The 18,761-nt window shown below is 38.8% G+C and overlaps 1 protein-coding gene across 1 annotated transcript; it reads right to left on the minus strand.

The window, feature by feature from the left end:
* Positions 1-4,778: 4,778 nt before the first annotated feature.
* Positions 4,779-18,513, minus strand: UFM1 (ubiquitin fold modifier 1). Its single transcript, XM_062194338.1, has 6 exons — positions 18,168-18,513; positions 18,034-18,090; positions 12,298-12,355; positions 7,416-7,455; positions 5,991-6,023; positions 4,779-4,912 (listed from the first exon to the last, which is right to left on the minus strand). Coding segments are annotated over exons 1-6 (258 nt in total). The 5' UTR covers positions 18,170-18,513; the 3' UTR covers positions 4,779-4,844.
* Between the last annotated feature and the right edge of the window lie 248 nt (positions 18,514-18,761).

Below are 18,761 nucleotides of genomic sequence, written 5' to 3' on the forward strand. Positions count from 1 at the left end.
ACTACTATGTGGTACACAGCTAATAATATTTATTAAAATGGGATATTTTTCACTTTTCAAAAAGTTTAGTTCATTGCTGAGACAGAAATTTCCAGCTACAAAAGGAAGTTGCTTTGCTGTGTATGGGACACAAGCTGTTCTAATTTTCAAAGCATTCTTTCCCTTATGTAGTTTTCAGTTATAAAGTACATACTATTTATTATGGATAGGACAATTTGGAAGCCCAGCCTCAAGTCATGATCTTAAACTTTCATAAAATTTATAATTTGAATTCTGTATTTAATCATTGTTATCATAAAGGTACAAAATATAATGTTTGCTTAGACAGTTAAATACATGCCTCTGCCTGGGAGGAATGAGGAACTGATTAATGACATTAAATGTAAGTCCCAGGTTTTCACGCCTGAGGAAATACAGGCATGCATATAAGAATATGCACATCAGAAATACCAAATGCTATCTGTAGTTCAGGGCAAATGCTAGATAAATTGAAGCAAACTCTAACTAAGAGTGCTATTAAAGATGAGTACCAATCATCTGACAAGGTTGTAGAGCCTTGTATGTTACAAAAAGCAAAGATTTTTAATCAGGGAGGCTTTGACTACTGGAACTACATGATCACTTTCTCACATCAAAAAACTCATTAGAATGACAGTATAAAAAAGGAAATAGAAAGATTACATTTATTGTAATAGTATACAGAAGATGAGGGTTTGGGGCAGCAGAGATAGCTATGAGATTTTTAATTTTGCGATTGGTTTGATATGACAAAAGAGAAAAGAAAAACAACAAGTAGCAGATATCTGACTTAGGCAATCTGGAGGGTGTCAGTAATAGATCAGATTGAATCTTTCAAGAATATTTGAATAGCTGAATTACTTGGTGTAAATAATGATTTATCCATCTCCAGCACTAACAGAGGGTGGCTCCAGAATTTCTCTATTAGAGGGCCTATGGGCATTGATCTGGTTGGAAAAGCAAGTTACTAGGAAAGTAATCATGCAGTTGCATTTACAAGATACATAAAAGGCATATGGCACAGGCATTTGACATAGCACTTAAATCACAACTTTTATGCAGGCCCACAACGTCTGGCTCAAGCTCTGGCTCCTCCACTTCCAATCCAGCTCCCTGCTAATGTGCATCCTGGGAGGCAGCACACAGTAGCTCAAGCTCTTGAATCTCTCCATCATGTGAAACTCAGATGAAATCCAAGGTTACTGGCATTGGCTTGCCCAGCCCTATCTGTTGTGGCATTTGGGGAGTGACCCAATGAATGGAGGCTCTATCTCTAATAAAATGAACAGGAATATATATATATATATATATATATATATATATACACACATATATATGTATATATACATTATATATATATATATTTATGTATAAAATAAGCTGACAAAACTGATGAATGTGGATGGACAGTCCCTATTTCCAATTAGCCACCCTATGCAACTAGAACCAGTGCCATTGGTTGGTTTACATTTAATCTCCCAGAATTTCATATGTACATAAATATATGCTATATATATAAGGATTTCCTTATTTGAAAGTCAGTTACATGGGGCGGGGAAGGAGGGAAGGAGGGAGGGAGGGAAGGAGAGAAAGAGAGAATCAATCTTTGATCTGCTGGTACACTCTCAGATGGTCGCAACGGCCAGGATTGGGCCAGGCTGAAACCAGGAGCTAGGAGCTTCTTCTTGGTCTCCCATAGGGGTGGCAGGGGCCCAAGCATTTGGGCCATCTTTAAATTTTCTCAGGCCATTAGCAGGGAGCTGGATTGGAAGTAAAGCAGCCACAATTCCAACCAGTGTCCATATGGGATTCCAGTGCTGCAGGTGGTGGTTAACCTGCTATGCCATGCTGTTGGCCCACTCCAGCATTTTATATTTACACCTGGATCCTGGCTTTGGCTAGACCCAGCCCTGTCTGTTATGGTCATCAGGGAGTTAACATAGTAGATGGAAGATCTCTCTCCCTGTCTGCTTCTTTGTCACTCTGCCTCTCAAGTAATTTAATCTTTAAAAACAAACCAATAAATGTCATTGTATTCATTATCAATATACACATACTAAGTACTCTGAAATGGAATTAAGACTTTTATTTTTAAATTTTTAATTCATTACAGATCTATCTAGTATACTGCAGAAAACAGATACTGAAAAACTCTCCCAGTATGATGTTCAGAGTTCCAAAGTCAAGGAACAGGTTCACATTTCAAATTTTAAACTCTTTAAGCCTCTTCTATAAAATGGGGGTACTTGGCATTGCTGTGAAGAATGAGATGGGTGGGATTATCAAAACATTTTACTCAAAGATGTTCTACAAATAAATGGCCTTGAAACACAAGTATCAGTTAACTTCTAGCAATGCTTCTAACTTACAAGTTCAAGATTCCTGGGTTAAAAAAAATTGGGAGACAGTTTTAATATCTTAATTTAGAGGTTCAGAAGATTAAATAGGCCTAAATTTTCCTCCCACAGGCTTCTTTTGAATAAGTAATTCTAAGAAATAAAACACCTAACAACTGACTCAAAATATAAAAGGTGGCTTTACTACCAATAAGACTGTTAGCTATCATCACTACATTTAGTCAAGTTCCCAGAGAACCAGAGTAGAAAATCCACTGTTCAACATTCTAGAACTTGCTTTACTTACTTTAATCTCTTAGACCTCATTTTATTCTTTTACAAACAGAAAAACATTGGGCCTTTTTAATTCTCAAACTGTCTGCAGAGCTGAAATCACTAGAACCGCTCTTCATAGATGTATAATCCACACTTGATGACCCCGAATAAGAAGGGGCAATTTCCAGAATCCATATTTTTTACATTGTAGTGACTGACAATCACAAAGGATGGAGACCCACTAGTTCTGTCAATTACTACAACCCCTTCTTTTTCTAAGCTTTGTGGTTTCTCCTCCCCTTTTAACCACATTTCTTATACAATGGCTCAAGAAATTTGCTATTTAAGAACTCTAATAATAAAATAAGAGTAGACAAGATGGTTTATAACAAAACATATTTTATATTAAGTATAGACCATTTAAACTGAATACTTCAAAATTCCTACACAAAGAATTTACAGATCATATGTATTTAATAACAAAATACTGAGTTGTTTAATAAAATGTCTTTTAATGGCTTACCACATATTTTCAAAGCCAAAGAACAAAAATATTAACTAAATGATTTTATGGCACAGGACAGTATATATTTATTTAATGTAATATTACAAGTAGATTTTTCACTAGAAATACATTGGAAAATACTCAAACTAAAAATTTCAGGGAAAGGGTATTCACAAATTTATGGTTAACTGACGCCTGATTTATAAGGAACAAGGACCTTTGAGCATCAGATTTTCTAAAAACTCCCTTTAACATTGGTAGTATACCTCAGCAAAGTTCCCTTTGGTAACTCAGAATCCTACTGTTCAGTTGAGTTTATAAACAAGACTTAACCATTGACATCACTATTCGTAAGATTCTGTTGCATTTTAATTTTTTTCAAAGAACCAAGAGCCTGAGAGAAGGAAACTAATGAGACCTACTAAGATAAAAATAGATCTTAATTTATGGATTACTCAGCAAGTATTTATTAGAAGCCTACTATATTTCCAGTTCCAAAGAACATGCTTCCCCAGTAAGTTCACCATTTAGAATACAGCAGATCAAGCATGGATTCTGAATCACTAGGAGCCTCCATCTTTCAAGATCTGCAGATTCTGAACTGCTCTGGAAGGACAAATAAAATCACATGTTGTAATCTGTACATTGACAAGGCCCACACTTTTGCTGCTTTCTCTATTGGCCTCCTGTATGTATCTTTGTCAGGTAACTGTATCCCCTTTCAGATCTTCCCTACATACCTCCTGGAGTTTGTTCTACTCAACTGGCCTTTTCTGACAGCTGGCTGTTCCCCTGCACTATTGACCTTTGCTGTTTTCCTCCTTGCCTGAGGGCTTCCCCACTCTCTCTTTCCTGGCTCTTTATTCTGTTGGGTGACTAATTTTAGTGTTTTCTTTCTTTGTTAGGCCTTAGGTTAAGTGTAACTCATTAGCATTTCCTTTAACATTGTTGTAGATTTCAGATTTTTGGGCAACATTAGTCCTGAATGCTATTTGGAAACACTATCCTCAATAAGTTTTATTTGATAAAGGAATGCATAACACAGCAAAGGAAGCTTCTATACTGTTGATTCCCATCTCTGCAAAAGGCGGATAATAAAACTATTTGGTGTGGAACATCAACAAACGTGTTCAAAGGTTTTTTTTTAGTTCTCTGATATCAAATTGAAATTTATATGACAGGTGAAATTTTGAAACTTAAAAACAACCTAAATAAGATGTTAAGACAGTTAACTTATCCACTGATGTCTATCACCTTCATCATGAACTATAAATTCTTTAAGATTCAGATTATTTGCGTCTGCAAACCAGATGCTATGGAGCAAACTGCCATTTATAATCCATAATCCTTCTATATTTTTAACTCAAACACAAACCTTAAGTCAGCGAAATTTAATTTTCCAAATGTTCTCAGAAAAAATTATCGGAAGAATCCTCCAGTTCCAGTTTGATAATCCATTTACTTCAAATGAACTACCTGCTTGTGCTTTGAGGCAACAATCAGACTATGACCTTCTATAGTAGTCATAACCTCAATTCCTAAGCATTCCCTCTTCACATCAACGTGTAAACAAGGGAGAGAAGAACCACTTTTCATTATTTTTCATGGACTCTTGGTATTTTCACAGTATGTTAAATGCCTGATTTCAATTTTACAACAACACAACATATCAATATTTATTGTGACAGGTATGGATCCAGTGGCAGACATTAACAACTTCCAACACGATCTCTAGGAATAATTCGGAGTTCTGAACCATGCTTTAGAAAAACATTTCCTATACAAACAAACAAAACACAAAGTTAGGTACCTCAAAAAGAACAAGTTACTTAATACTTTAGCAATAACTGCATTCTACTAGTAAACAAAGTATTGAAAAACTCAAGCATTAGAACCCAAAATCCATGCTTTTGAAGTCTTATTCCTATCACATCCTCATAATTTAACAAATGGTTAAAAATTTTAAATAAGAACAGTCATGAACATCAGTAAAATCAGCAAGTAACAACATGAATTAATTTAAGCACAATGAAATTCCTAAGACTGAAATAAACAATACATCTAAATTATCACATGAGACAAAAATATCCCCTGATCAATTCTGGGTCAACTGCTTGTTGACATATTCTTTATAACTTATAATATGCACACTTCCACTTCCATTTTTAAATGTAACATAATAGGCAATATTTTAAAGTAATAACATAATTAACTATAAATTTCTATAACAAAACATACTTTTGTATACTAATTTAAAAGACATCCATATAATAAATTGCCTCACAACTTCCAAAACAACAGTTAAATTTAAAAAATATTATGCTCTTAAAACTTTAAGGAACAATATTTTATAATTTTGACTCATTCTTCACTTTTAGTAAGGCTGTTTCATTCAAGGTCTCTAAGGACAGTATAATTTTTTTTTACAATCCAGAAGTATTTTAGTATATAGTAACCTAAACATAACTACTGCTCATGTGTAACTTCAAAATATTATAATTAAACTAAAAGCCCCAAGGAGCATACTTAAAAATATAAAACTACCAAAAGTGCCAAGGAGCATACTTAAAAACATAAAAGTATCAAAAAAGTTTAAGGGGCAAGCAGACAGCTTAGCACTTAAGATGCTGGTTAGGATGCCTGAATTCCATATTGAAGTAGCTGAGTCCAAAACCCAGCTGTGACTCCTGACTCCAGGTCTCCAGGGAGATGTAGTAGTTAAATTATTGTGTAACTGTCATCCATGTAGGGGAATTGGGTTGAGTTTCTGGTTCCAAGAATGAATTAAATATTCAGTAACAATTGACATATATAGTCCCACCCACACCTTCATGAGTTTTCAAATAGACACTCACCAGCAGTCTGTGCAGGATTTATTCCTATACCATCTAGAAAAGAAGTTGTAAAATCATCTAAGTTATTTCTATAGCTAAAATGGTTTAATAGTAACAAGAAGAGATTTGCCAAAACAGTGCTGCTGTGTATACAGGCACAAGCCGAACAATTTAAATCCCCAAACATGAAAGAGAATCTTTTGGGTAAGTCATCTGTCTGCTGAAATGTGCTGTTAATATGCATTTAGGCACACTGCCAGATTAGACAAAGAACATTTTGGTCAATAAAATGATGCTAATAAGTTGTATGGAAGATATATTTTTCATTTTTTTTTGCTACATATTGTGAAGATGTTTGTCATTTCTTCCAAAAGGCTAAAGTCCCTCATGCATATTCTTGATGATTTCCATATTATTCTGAGGTATAAAACTATATGACTAGGAGAGATCTCAAAGTCAGTTAGTTCAAGTTCCACTGGTACTCAAAAGTTTCAAACTTTCTGAGGAGTTTTTCATTTACAAACCTAAAAGTCACCAGGAAAGCAAGCCAGTTTATTTCTAAATAAACATTTCAATGCGACAGCATGCAGAATATTTTACAAGAAATTCTGAACTATCTAAGTGACATCACACAACTGCACATTATATCCACTGCTGTTAGTCAAACTTAAAAGCACGTGCACCATTCACCATGCTACTTTATATGCTTGAAGAACAGGTCAATCTTTCCTGCGATCTTTACTCTTCATCTCATTATTGCACTATTTTTCCACAGGACTAGCTGCATCGTATTTAGTTATTATCAATATTCAAAGATACTCAGATTTTTTGTCATATACCTAACTGAATAAAATTCTCATTATTGCAAGCCTGTAAGAAACATGTTTCTGTCAGGAAAGAAATGGGAAGGTACACTCCTGCTTAACTTTCTGTATCCTAAAGCATTTACCAGCACAACATTACATATTTAATAAAAACTTGATAAATAGCTGCTTTCAATAACAAACTGGCATCAAGTGATACAGACAAAAGACAAAAGCACAAAGAAACTGGAAGAGATAATTATGGACAAAAACCCTGACAGATTATTCACATTTGTTGTGTGTTATCATTTATACTGATGTATATTTTTAACTTTTTGTATTCAAGTTAATTTTAATTAATGTGTTTTCTTTCAAACAATTTCTGTAGCTCTGAATAAATAGTTTTTTTAAACAAAGTTTGAAAAAAATATATTTGCAGCGATTCTGATACATAGGCATTTACTATTTGATTTTTTCCTTTTTTGATATTGGCTCACACATATAAGGGAGAATATGAAGTATGTGTCTTTCTGTGTCCAACTTATGTCATTCAACAAGATGTCTTCCAGTTGTATCCATTTTGATGCAAAGAGTACATTGTCATTCTTTTTTATAGTTGAATAGTTTGAAAATGAATTCTTACCATTGGTAATAATTGCACTTGTTGCTGCAGGAACTTTAAACTAAAAGAAAAAAAGAAAAAATACATACATAAATAGCTAAGCAAGATGACTAGCATCAATTCTATAGTTCAAAAATATGATTTATCTTTTAAGTGACACTATCTGAAAAAGTACTATTAACTTGCTTTACCTTTAAAGAACAACACTATACACTCAAGAAAGCATTTGATCTTATATAGGACATCACTGATTATGAAATACACATTACATTTGTACAAAGGGAAAAATACTAACAATCTGTGGCCAAACCATGTCTACTCTTTTAGACAGACATGTCCCTTTTATCAGACACAGTTCTCTTGCATTAAAAAAAAAAAATAAGCAATATATATTGCTTAGACAATACCTAAAAGTTTTTGAGTGGCAAATTCCACATGGAAGCTCTGTTGTATTTAATGGGAGGTGCTACAAAAGATTTTCGGCTAACAATCAAATTCTCTTTAAATGATCTGATGACTTAAATCTCAAAAGGTTATAATACAGTATTACTGTCACTAGGAAATATCAACTGAATTCAGTTAGGAGCAGGCAGTGTCAACTATGCAAGTATGTGACAGCCACATGGCCAACAGTGATAATAAGAATCTTTTGATCTGTTTCAGATATGTTGTAACAAGGTGCTATTTGATTCAATGGATTGTTGCCTAGAACTTGTTGGTAACAAAAGGCACACTTCATCTCTTAATGCTAAAAGCCTAATTTAAATTATGAACTGAAGAATCAAGTTTTAAGTAAAAACTTATCTGTACATAAAACAATCATTTGTTAAGCAGTATACTGCACCTAATAAACAATCTTACTACCAGTATATTTTAAAATTTTTTTTTAAATTTTAAAGAACTTTAAAATCTAATTAAGTTTAGAAATGTAATGGCACTGTGGTGCAGCGGGTTAATGCCTTGGCCTGAAGCGCCGGCATCCCCATGGGCACCAGTTCCAGACCCGGTGACTCCACTTTCGATCCAGCTCTCTGCTGTGGCCTGGGAAAGCAGTAGAAGATGGCCCAAGTCCTTAGGCCCCTGCACCTGCATGGGAGACCCGGAAGAAGCTCCCGGCTCCTTGGATAGGCCCAGTTCCGGCCATTGCGGCTAACTGGGGAGTGAACCTTCGGATGGAAGACCTCTCTCTCTGCCTCTCCTCTGTGTAACTCTTGACTTTCGGATAAATAAAAAATCTTAAAAAAAAAAAAAAAAAAAAAGAAATGTAATACCAGTAAAGTACTACTGAAACACCTATACTAATTATAAACCACCTCAGACTTTCAAACCCAGAATCCCAGAGTTTTTAGTTACAAGTGAAGTCTCACCGTTGGATCATAACCATTTCAAGATAAGTTATGCACCTTCCTATTCACATCTATGTGGTGGTAATACATTTGATTACTTTAAACACCCAAGCAACCGCTCACAGTTCCCTTCAGCTCAATATGGAAGTAACTGGTTAGTCTGAAATTTAGGAAGGAATCACTAATGATGTAAAATACCGTAACTAATCATTATGTCCTTTACCACAAGTAAGTTTTCTCCTAGATAGAAATTATATTTATGTTTTTCAGTTTCTATTTATTTCCTTCTCCATTTTCCATAATTCTTATAATTTAAGATGTTAATAGGTCTACTCTGTTTTGAAAATTCATTACTTAAACTAAGTCAAGTCTTGTGGAATTTCACTATTATTTCTTAAGAGAATTTTATGGCCGGCGCCATGGCTCACTAGGCTAATCCTCCACCTTGCGGCGCCGGCACACCGGGTTCTAGTCCCGGTCGGGGCGCCGGTTCTGTCCCGGCTGCCCCTCTTCCAGGCCAGCTCTCTGCTGTGGCCAGGGAGTGCAGTGGAGGATGGCCCAAGTGTTTGGGCTCTGCACCCCATGGGAGACCAGGAGAAGTACCTGGCCCCTGCCATTGGATCAGCGCGGTGCGCCGGTCGCAGTGCACCAGCCGCGGCGGCCATTGGAAGGTGAACCAATGGCAAAGGAAGACCTTTCTCTCTGTCTCTCTCTCTCACTGTCCACTCTGCCTGTCAAAAATAAAAATAAAAATAAATTAAAAAAAAAAAAGAAAAAGAAAGAGAATTTTACAAGGAATTTAAATACAGACTCTTGGTTTCTCAAGCTAACTTTTATACAAAAGATTTTTTTTTTTTTTTAATTTTTGACAGGCAGAGTGGACAGTGAGAGAGAGACAGAGAGAAAGGTCTTCCTTTTGCCGTTGGTTCACCCTCCAATGGCCGCCGCGGTAGCGCGCTGCGGCCGGCGCACCGCGCTGATCCGATGGCAGGAGCCAGGTGCTTCTCCTGGTCTCCCATGGGGTGCAGGGCCCAAGGACTTGGGCCATCCTCCACTGCACTCCCTGGCCACAGCAGAGAGCTGGCCTGGAAGAGGGGCAACCGGGACAGGATCGGTGCCCCGACCGGGACTAGAACCCGGTGTGCGGGCGCCGCAAGGCGGAGGATTAGCCTAGTGAGCCGCGGTGCCGGCGCTATACAAAAGATTTTATACAAAAGATTATAAAAAAGATTTGTCTTGTGAAAGCCCCTGTCTCTGTGGCCTGGAAGTCATACCTCTCTAAAAGTGTAAAATTCATGATTCATCACGCTACATTAAAACCCTAATCAATATATGTGATTTTGTAAAGTTTATTTTTTACTGTGTGTCTGTTTTCTTCTACTTTTTAAGAAATGTATTTGAAAGGCAGAGAGATGGACAAGCAAAGACAGATGCCCCATCCACTGATTCACCACCTAAATATTCGCAAGATCCAGAGCTGGACCAGACTTATGCCAGAAACCAGTAACTCAATCTGGGTTTCCCATGTGGGTGATAAGGACCCAACCACTTGAGCCATGAACTACTGCCTCCCAGTAGTTGATCAGAAAGATGCTGGAATTGAGAGTGCAGCTAAAAATTTGAACCCAACCATTTCAATATAGGATACAGGCATCCCAACCAGCATCTTAACCATTTGGCTAAACACCTGTCTCAATTTCTTCTACTTTTATTTAGAAGACCAAGACCAAAACAATGCAAATATAAACCAAAACAAAAAATATATCATAGTAACAAATATTAAGTACAATTTGTATGGATCTACTTCTTAAATCTGGAATTGTGGAAGTGCTATGTCCCAAACCAAGAATATTTCTTGCAAATTATCTGTGCAGCCAAAGACATGATGATGCCATACTCAGGGGCCAGTGTTGTGGTACACCTGGTTAAGTCATGGCTTGTGATACCGGCATTCCATACCAGAAAGCCAGTTCGAGTCCCAGCTTCTCTGCTTCCAATCCACTTTCCTGATAACATGCCTGGGAAAGCCGTGGAAGTAGACTCAAGTGCTTGGGCCCCTGCCACCCATGTGGAAGACTCGGACTTGAGTTTCAGGGTGCTTCGGTCTGGTCCAGCCCCAGCTGTTGTAGCCATTTGGGCAGTAAATCAGCAGATACAAAGTCTTCCTCTCTTTTCTGTCTCTCCTATTATGTCATTCTATCTTTAGGAAAAATAAATCTTATTCTTTCTGTATAAAGAACACATCAAAATTTTCAGTAAAACTAATTCTACTACTTTGCAGTTTAATTCTGAATTAAATGACAAATGATGGTAGTGCCAACAATGGGCTACATGTACGAACTTACCTAGAGGAGAGGATTACAGGTTAAGCTGGATTTTTACTCATTTAGTTATTTAAATAACTACATACTCATTTGCTTATTAAAGTTATTTTTCTTTACCTATTAATTTTCTATAGATTCCGAGCCAAAGCATTTGAATGTGGGTTACTCTACTTCTAGCACTTTCTACTTCACTCCAAAATTATTTTTACACAAAATCACTTAATCATACAAGAAGAGCAAGCATTAACTACTCCAATTTTACAGATTAAGAAATTGGGAGAGAATTTATAGTATCTGCCCCACATCATGTAACGTAGTGAATTAATGAAATAACTAAAACAGGAACACCAAGTCTCCCAAACTACATTTTGGTGCCATTTCTACATATAAAGCTAGTCTTCCAAGTGCAATAATAACTTGCTTTATGGAGGCTCTGGTAATTCTGAATGGAAAAGTTTTTTATTTCTTTTTTTTTAAATTTTTTTTTTAAGATTTATTTACTTATTTGAAAGTCTGAGTTAGAGAGGGAGAGAAGAGACAGAGATCTTCTACTGGTTCACTTCCCAGACAGCTGCAATGGCAGGGCTGAGCCAGGCCAAAACCAAGAGCTTCATCTGGGTCTCCCATATGGTTGGCCGAAGCCCAAACAGCTGGGCCATCCTCCATCACTTTTCCTAGGGAATTAGCAGGGAGCTGGTTTGGAAGCAAAGCAGCCAGAATATGAACTAATGCCCACGTGGGATACTAGTGTTGCAGGAGGCAGCTTTATACCCTTTACCCACTATACCACAATGCTGCCCATGAAAAATTTTATTTTTTGAAACCAAAAAGTCAAATGTGCTTCTAAAAACTGGACATTTCAAAACAAATGTTATTGCTCATACAGAAAACGTGAAAAGTATGATAAAGATTAAAACGAAAAACAAAAAACTGTAATTCCAGAATCAAAATGGAAAAAACAGAAGCATGTAGACTATAGTGTGATATAATGTTGATTTTTAAAAATAACTTACTCATCAATGGTTACTTTTGAATTTCAAGAAACAAACTTTTCAATGATTGCTTAAACAATGTCAACTTGCTTATTATTCAAATATTTGAAATTAAATCTCAACTCATTTTAATTATAACTTTTTGATACCATAAACCCATGAAGTAACATATACAAATACTAAAAATTTTTAAAACACATTGTAAATATTCCATAAAGGTTGTTCCAATTTCCCTACTTACTTCTTCTGCTGCAAACTTTAACACTGCTGTGAAAGGAGTACTTTCAGGAACACTTAGTCTGGAAGAAAAATTAAAAAGAATTTTTTAATAGTTGATTTTTTTTAGTTTTAAAATTTTTAGTTTTTCACAGCTTTAATACTGTTCATAAATACAATTCTATGAATACAAAGATACTCCCTTCCTCCTTCAGATGATTTTTTTTAAAAAAGCCCCTTTATTTCTTTTTACTGCTAATGCAACCAACCTGGATAAAGCTGTCACGAGCATCAAAGTTCACTAGTCTTATTATACACTGCATTTGTTAACTCTTAAGGAAAAAAACAAAAAACACATAAAAATAATAAGTCTTTTTGAATTAGTACCCAGAGTTCCACTTAAAAATTATCAATTTCTTTAGCTGTCAAGTTATGTTTTTAACACTTTGACACAAGTAAGTCTAACGGTGGGTTTATTCTTGTTTCTACAGATGCATTTCAAAACTCTGAATATCTCATTGTCCTCAGTCCAAGTTGGTGCCTCCTATTTAAGCTCCTTTGCACTTGATGCAGTAATACTATGATTTTCATTCTAAATAGTTAATAACTAAGAAGCATCATTTTTGATGAACTTTACAAACTTGATTACGTTTATTACAGCAAAATGCCAACAATGAAGTCACCTTTCTAACTTTTTCACTAACACTTGATAAAGGTCTTTTTATAATCTGAAATAACATTCTAGAGAGGTATGTATGATTTTGCTGACATATATAACGAGAAGTATAATAAAGATCCTGATAAAAAAACAAATTTTGAGTCCAAGAGTCAATGTATATGAATATTCCAATTGAAAAATTACCAACTGACATTATGCCTTAAGAAAAAAAAGTAAAAGTAAAATTTTTTAAAAGCTGATAAAAATTCCTAACATAAAATAAATTATGGTGAATAACATTAGAAAGTAGGTAAATGGGGCTGGCGCTGTGGCATGGAGGGTAAAGGTACCACTTGCAGTGGCAGCTGCTCCACTTCTGATCCAGCTCTCTGCCATGGCCTGGGAAAGCAGTGGGAAGATGGCCCAAGTGCTTGAGGCCCCTGCACCCGTGTTGGAGATGTGGAAGAAGCTCCTGGCACCTAGCTTCAAATCAGCCCAGCTCCAGCCACTGCAGCCATTTGGGGAGTGAACCAGCAGATGAAGGATCTCTCTCTCTCTGCCTATCTGTAATTCTGCCTTTCAAATAAATAAATCAATCTTTAAAAAAAAAAAAAGGCAAATAATCTTTCAAGGCAGGGAAAAAGACTAACAAACTAACATTTCTCTTTTAAATATTTCTATGTCATCACGATATTATTTTTTAATTTCTTCATACCAGGTTCCTCAGTTAGTCTAAAGATCTCTAAATATAAGAGCCATCACACTTGCCACAGCATAGTATATACCCTTTAGTGAGGGAAATGTGAACAGATTTCTTGGCTGTCCTCATTTCATTCCTCAAAACTATTGTTAAAGAATGGGAATGGCTATGTTTTCCCTTTTCTTGGAGAAATAGAGAATAAAAATAAAATTCTAAAGGATCATGTTTAAAATATATCTAATAAATTAGTAGGCAACAGTATTTTGCATGTATTTTTGCAGTACACCTGTAGCTGATAACCTGAGACTTTTTCTTTAAAGATTTATTTATTTGAAAGGCAGAATTATAGAGAGAAAAGGAGAGAGAGGGAGAGAGGAAAAGAAGAGAGGGAGAGAGAAAAAATATCTTCTATCTGCTGAATCACTCCCCAAATAGCTACAACCACCCAGGCTAGGCCAGACCAAAGTCAGGAGTCAGGAGCTTCTTCTGGGTCTCCTACGTGGGTGCAGGGACCCAAGTACTAGGCCATCTTCAGCTGCTTTCCCAGGCATATTAACAGGGAGCTAGATGGGAAGTGGAGCAGCCTGGACCCATATGGGATGCTGGCACTGCAGGCAAAGGCTTAACCGGCAGAGTACAGAGTAGACCCCTAGAGGGGTCACTTTCTTTCTTTTTTTTTTTTTTAATTTTTTACAGGCAGAGTGGACAGTGAGAGAGAGACAGAGAGAAAGGTCTTCCTTTTGCCGTTGGTTCACCCTCCAATGGCCGCCGCGGTAGGCGTGCTGCGGCCGGCGCACCGCGCTGATCCGATGGCAGGAGCCAGGTGCTTCTCCTGGTCTCCCATGGGGTGCAGAGCCCAAACACTTGGGCCATCCTCCACTGCACTCCCTGGCCACAGCAGAGAGCTGGCCTGGAAGAGGGGCAACCGGGACAGGATCGGTGCCCCGACCGGGACTAGAACCCGGTGTGCGGGCGCCGCAAGGCGGAGGATTAGACTAGTGAGCCACGGCGCCGGCCGAGGGGTCACTTTCTTAAAACTCTGCTTCAAAGGGATAAACTTCCAAAATCTGAGGGTTTCAATTCACTTTTTTTTTTTAACTTTTATTTAATGAATATAAATTTCCAGTGTACAGCTTATGGATTACAATGGCTTCCCCCTCCCATAACTTCCCTCCCACCCGCAACCCTCCCCTCTCCCACTCCCTCTCCCCTTCCATTTGCATCAAGATTCATCTTCAATTCTCTTTATATACAGAAGATCAGTTTAGTATAAAGATTTCAACAGTTTACACCCACATAGAAACACAAAGTGAAACATACTGTTTGAGTACTAGTTATAGCATTAAATCAAAATGTACAGCACATTAAGGACAGAGATCCCACATGAAGAGCAAGTGCACAGTGACTCCTGTTGTTGACCCAACAAATTGACACTCTAGTTTATGGTGCCAGTAACCACCCTAGGCTGTCGTCATGAGTTGCCAAGGCTATGGGAGCCTTCCAAGTTTGCCGACTCTGATCATATTTAGACAAGGTCATAAAAGACAGAGTGAGGATAGTAACCAATGATCCTAATCTCTCCCAATTCACTTTCAAATTAGAACCATGGATATATTATTGCACTATATCCGAAAGTCACATTGCTGTTCGGTTACCAAAGTTTCTACCTATATATTATATTGGTAAGACTGTCCACAGACAAATTAATAAAATATAAAATAAAAACATAATTTAATGCATGTTCCAAGTAGAAGAAAATTACAGAGAAACTAAAAGTCACTGTGACTCCATATACCTTACCTAGATTTGAAGGTGCTGTTTGCAACTCAACAGTACTAAATAAAATTGGCACTAAATTATACTTATATTTTGAAAAAAAAGGAAATGGTAATTTAAGTTTTAAAGCAAATTACTGAAATTTTTATTTTAATAACTATCTTATATAAACAAAATATTCATAAAAGTTGTTAAGTGTACAAAGACCAAGAACAAGGATTCTAATGTTAACTAAAGAATGGTGAGATTAACTCCCCGCACAACTAGAGAAATCTTCCCAAAACTAATTTTGTTTATAAAAGGACATTGTTAAGAAGTAGTAGTCACTAGACTGCATTCCAAGCACTGAAAGCATACCAGTAAAGGCAGCAAGAATTAAAATGGCTAGCTTGTTAATTTCAGAATGGGAAATGGGAAGGCTGAAACTTTAAGTGATGTTTGTAATAAGGAGAGAATAAAATGTGGAAAATAAGCCTGGAGAAAAGATGCAAATCAGAGTAAAACATCTAAACACATTTTAATTCATCCTGTATTCAAAAGAATTTTAAGACACTACTTACTTACTTGTTGGAAAGACAATGAGGGGCTGTGGGAAGAGGGTTAAAGACCCAAACCTCCCACATGAGTGCAGGCTGAGTCCAGGTTCAAGTCCTGGCTGTTCCACTTCTGATCCGGCTCTCTATGGCCTGGGAAAGCAGCAGAAGATGGCCCAAGTGCTAGGCACCTGCACCCACATGGGAGACCCGGAAGAAGCTCCTGGCTTCAGATCAGCTCAGCTATGCCATTTGCAGTCATTGGAGGAGTGAACCAGCAGATGGAAGACCTCTCTCTCTGACCCTCCCTCTCTCTGTAACTCTTTCAAATAAATAACATAATTCTTAAGAAAAAAAAAAAAAAAGACAGACAATGAGGGGGTGGGAAGATGGCAAGAGGGAAGAGAAAAGAGAGGGGAAATCTCGTATGCTGGTTCATTCTCCAAACATCCACAATACCCAGGGCTAGGCCAGGCCCAAGCCAGGAGCTAAGAACTCAATTCAGGGGCCAGCGCTGTGGCTCAGTGGGTTAAAGCCCTGGGCTGAAGCGTCAGCATCCCATATGGGTGCCAGTTCGAGTCCTAGCTGCTCCACTTCTGATCCAGCTCTCTGCTATGGCCTGGGAAAGCAGTGGAAGATGGCCCAAGTCCTTGGGCCCCTGCACCCATGTGGTAGACCTGGAAGAAGCTCCTGGGTCCTTGCTTCAGATCGGAGCAGCTCTCACCGTTGTGGCCATCTGGGAACAGAACCAGCAGATGGAAGACCTCTCTCTCTCTCGATCTCTGCCTCTTTGTAACTTTTTCCTTCTGATATCTTGAAGGTAAAGAGGACATGAATTGTGGAGCTCAAGAAAGAAATTAAAAAAAAAACTCTTGGGGCAGATATTTGGCACAGTGGTTACCAAGCCACTTAGTTTTCTCACATTCCATGTCTGAGTGCCTGGGTTCAAGCTCAGGCTCCGCTTCCAATTCTAGTGTTCTGCTAATATGCACGCTGGAAGGCAGCCATGACGGCTTAAGTACTTGGGTCATTGCTACCCATGGGAAGGCTTGGACTGAGTTCTGGGCTCCTGGCTTCAGCTTGGTCCAGCCGTGGCTATTATGGGCACAGGGAGAGTGAACCAGCAGATGGCAGATCTTTTCTGTCTCTGTCTCTCCACTTTTCAAATAAAATGAAAAAATCAGAAATTTTCAAAATGACATTTTAGGTATATGTAGGTAATACTAGAACTCATAAAGTTCCAGGCTGCTATCATGAAAACTTGACATAAAACGTAAACATACTAATTTGGAGGGATGGGATGTTGCATGAGTCATGAATGGCACTTCACGGGAAAGACGGCAGCAGTTACCAGCACAGGTCGACAGGCCCCAGGACTAATTACATCAACTGCACAATATCCTACTTCAGTCCAGTTCTCTGCTACATTTCATGGGTCTTCCGGCTGCAATTATCTCAAGAATGTTTACTGAAAATCAAAGGATGTCCAGGTAAGCACCTGGGGCGAAGCCCTGTTAACCACTCATCCAACCGCAGCAGGATAACAATTCCCAGGGATGATCTCTATTTCCTCATTTCCCATCCCCTCTAAACATTCCTTATGACATCTCTACATAGGAAGTGTATAGCCTGAGGCTTAGGGCTTTCTGACACCAATTGTCGAGTCACAAAATCAGAAGCCCAAGAGTCGTTCAAGAAAGTTCAGAGTCTGGACCGGGGAACTTGCTCTAACAGCTGGTCACAGTGGCGAAACGCCTTTATCACCAGCAGACAGTCTGCCTAAAAATCCCAGAAAACCGCCACTGCCCTGTCCACACGTCCCTCCCGTCCTCCGGCCAACGAATGACTTCCAGGGGAGGTCGCACATCAGCACAAACGCCGTCACCACAGGTCCAGGCATCCTGGTGCCAGGACCAAGCTGACACTCAAGTGACTCCGGCGGGAGAGGCTCCGGGAAGGGAGAGGGCAGGGGCTGAGGGCGGGAAGGAACACAGGCTGCGTGGGGTGGGTGTAGTTTAACCGACTGGGACCACCCTCAGTACTGGGCTCAGTACTGCCCAGCCCTAGGAGGCCCGCGGCGGCGGAGCTACTCACACTTTGTATGGCAGCCGCGGGTCCGACGTCAGCGTGATCTTAAAGGACACTTTCGACCTGAAGGAGAGAGCGAGAGAGAGTCAGGGTCGGGCCGCGGGATCACGCACTGAAGCGGCCGGCAGGCCAACACTTACATGGTAGAGCAGGTCTGCACCAACACTCCACGCCAAGCCCGCCAGGAAGCCCCACTTCCGCAGCTGTGCGGAACGCAGCCCCGCCCCGCCCAGCTCCACGTCTCCCTTAGCGAACTGGGGACCTCCGGCGCTGCAGCTGTCTAAGGATCTGCCTGAAAACTGGCCCCAGACGCTCATGCTGGGCGGAGACCCCGAGTTACAAATAGCTAGTACGTTAGCACATCATTTCTTAGGAGAAAGTATGGATCTTATCAAATGGATACGTTTCCAGACTCGGTAACTTTCAGCTGTATTTACAGTCAGGCAGATCAAGCATGGGCATACACAGCAGTGCGCTAGGTTCCGGCAGGCAGGTTGGGGCGGAAGTAAGGGTGTGGGGTTGACGGAAGAAGAGTAAGATGGAGCTGGGGGCGCGACTGAGGGCGGAACCTGGGCGGGTGGTGGGCGGGGCGTAAAGTAGGCGCTCCGTAGTTGCTATGGCAACCTGCGCGTCTGAACGTTGTGTTGATGCCCAGGAAGCTGAGGTCTTAACCCCTTTTAGAGTTAGATTTTTTTTCTGCCTTTCTAACAGCCCAGTCCTGTATGTCTCCTCTT

This window comes from Lepus europaeus, chromosome 6, assembly GCF_033115175.1.
Source record: "Lepus europaeus isolate LE1 chromosome 6, mLepTim1.pri, whole genome shotgun sequence".
NCBI lineage: Eukaryota > Metazoa > Chordata > Mammalia > Lagomorpha > Leporidae > Lepus > Lepus europaeus.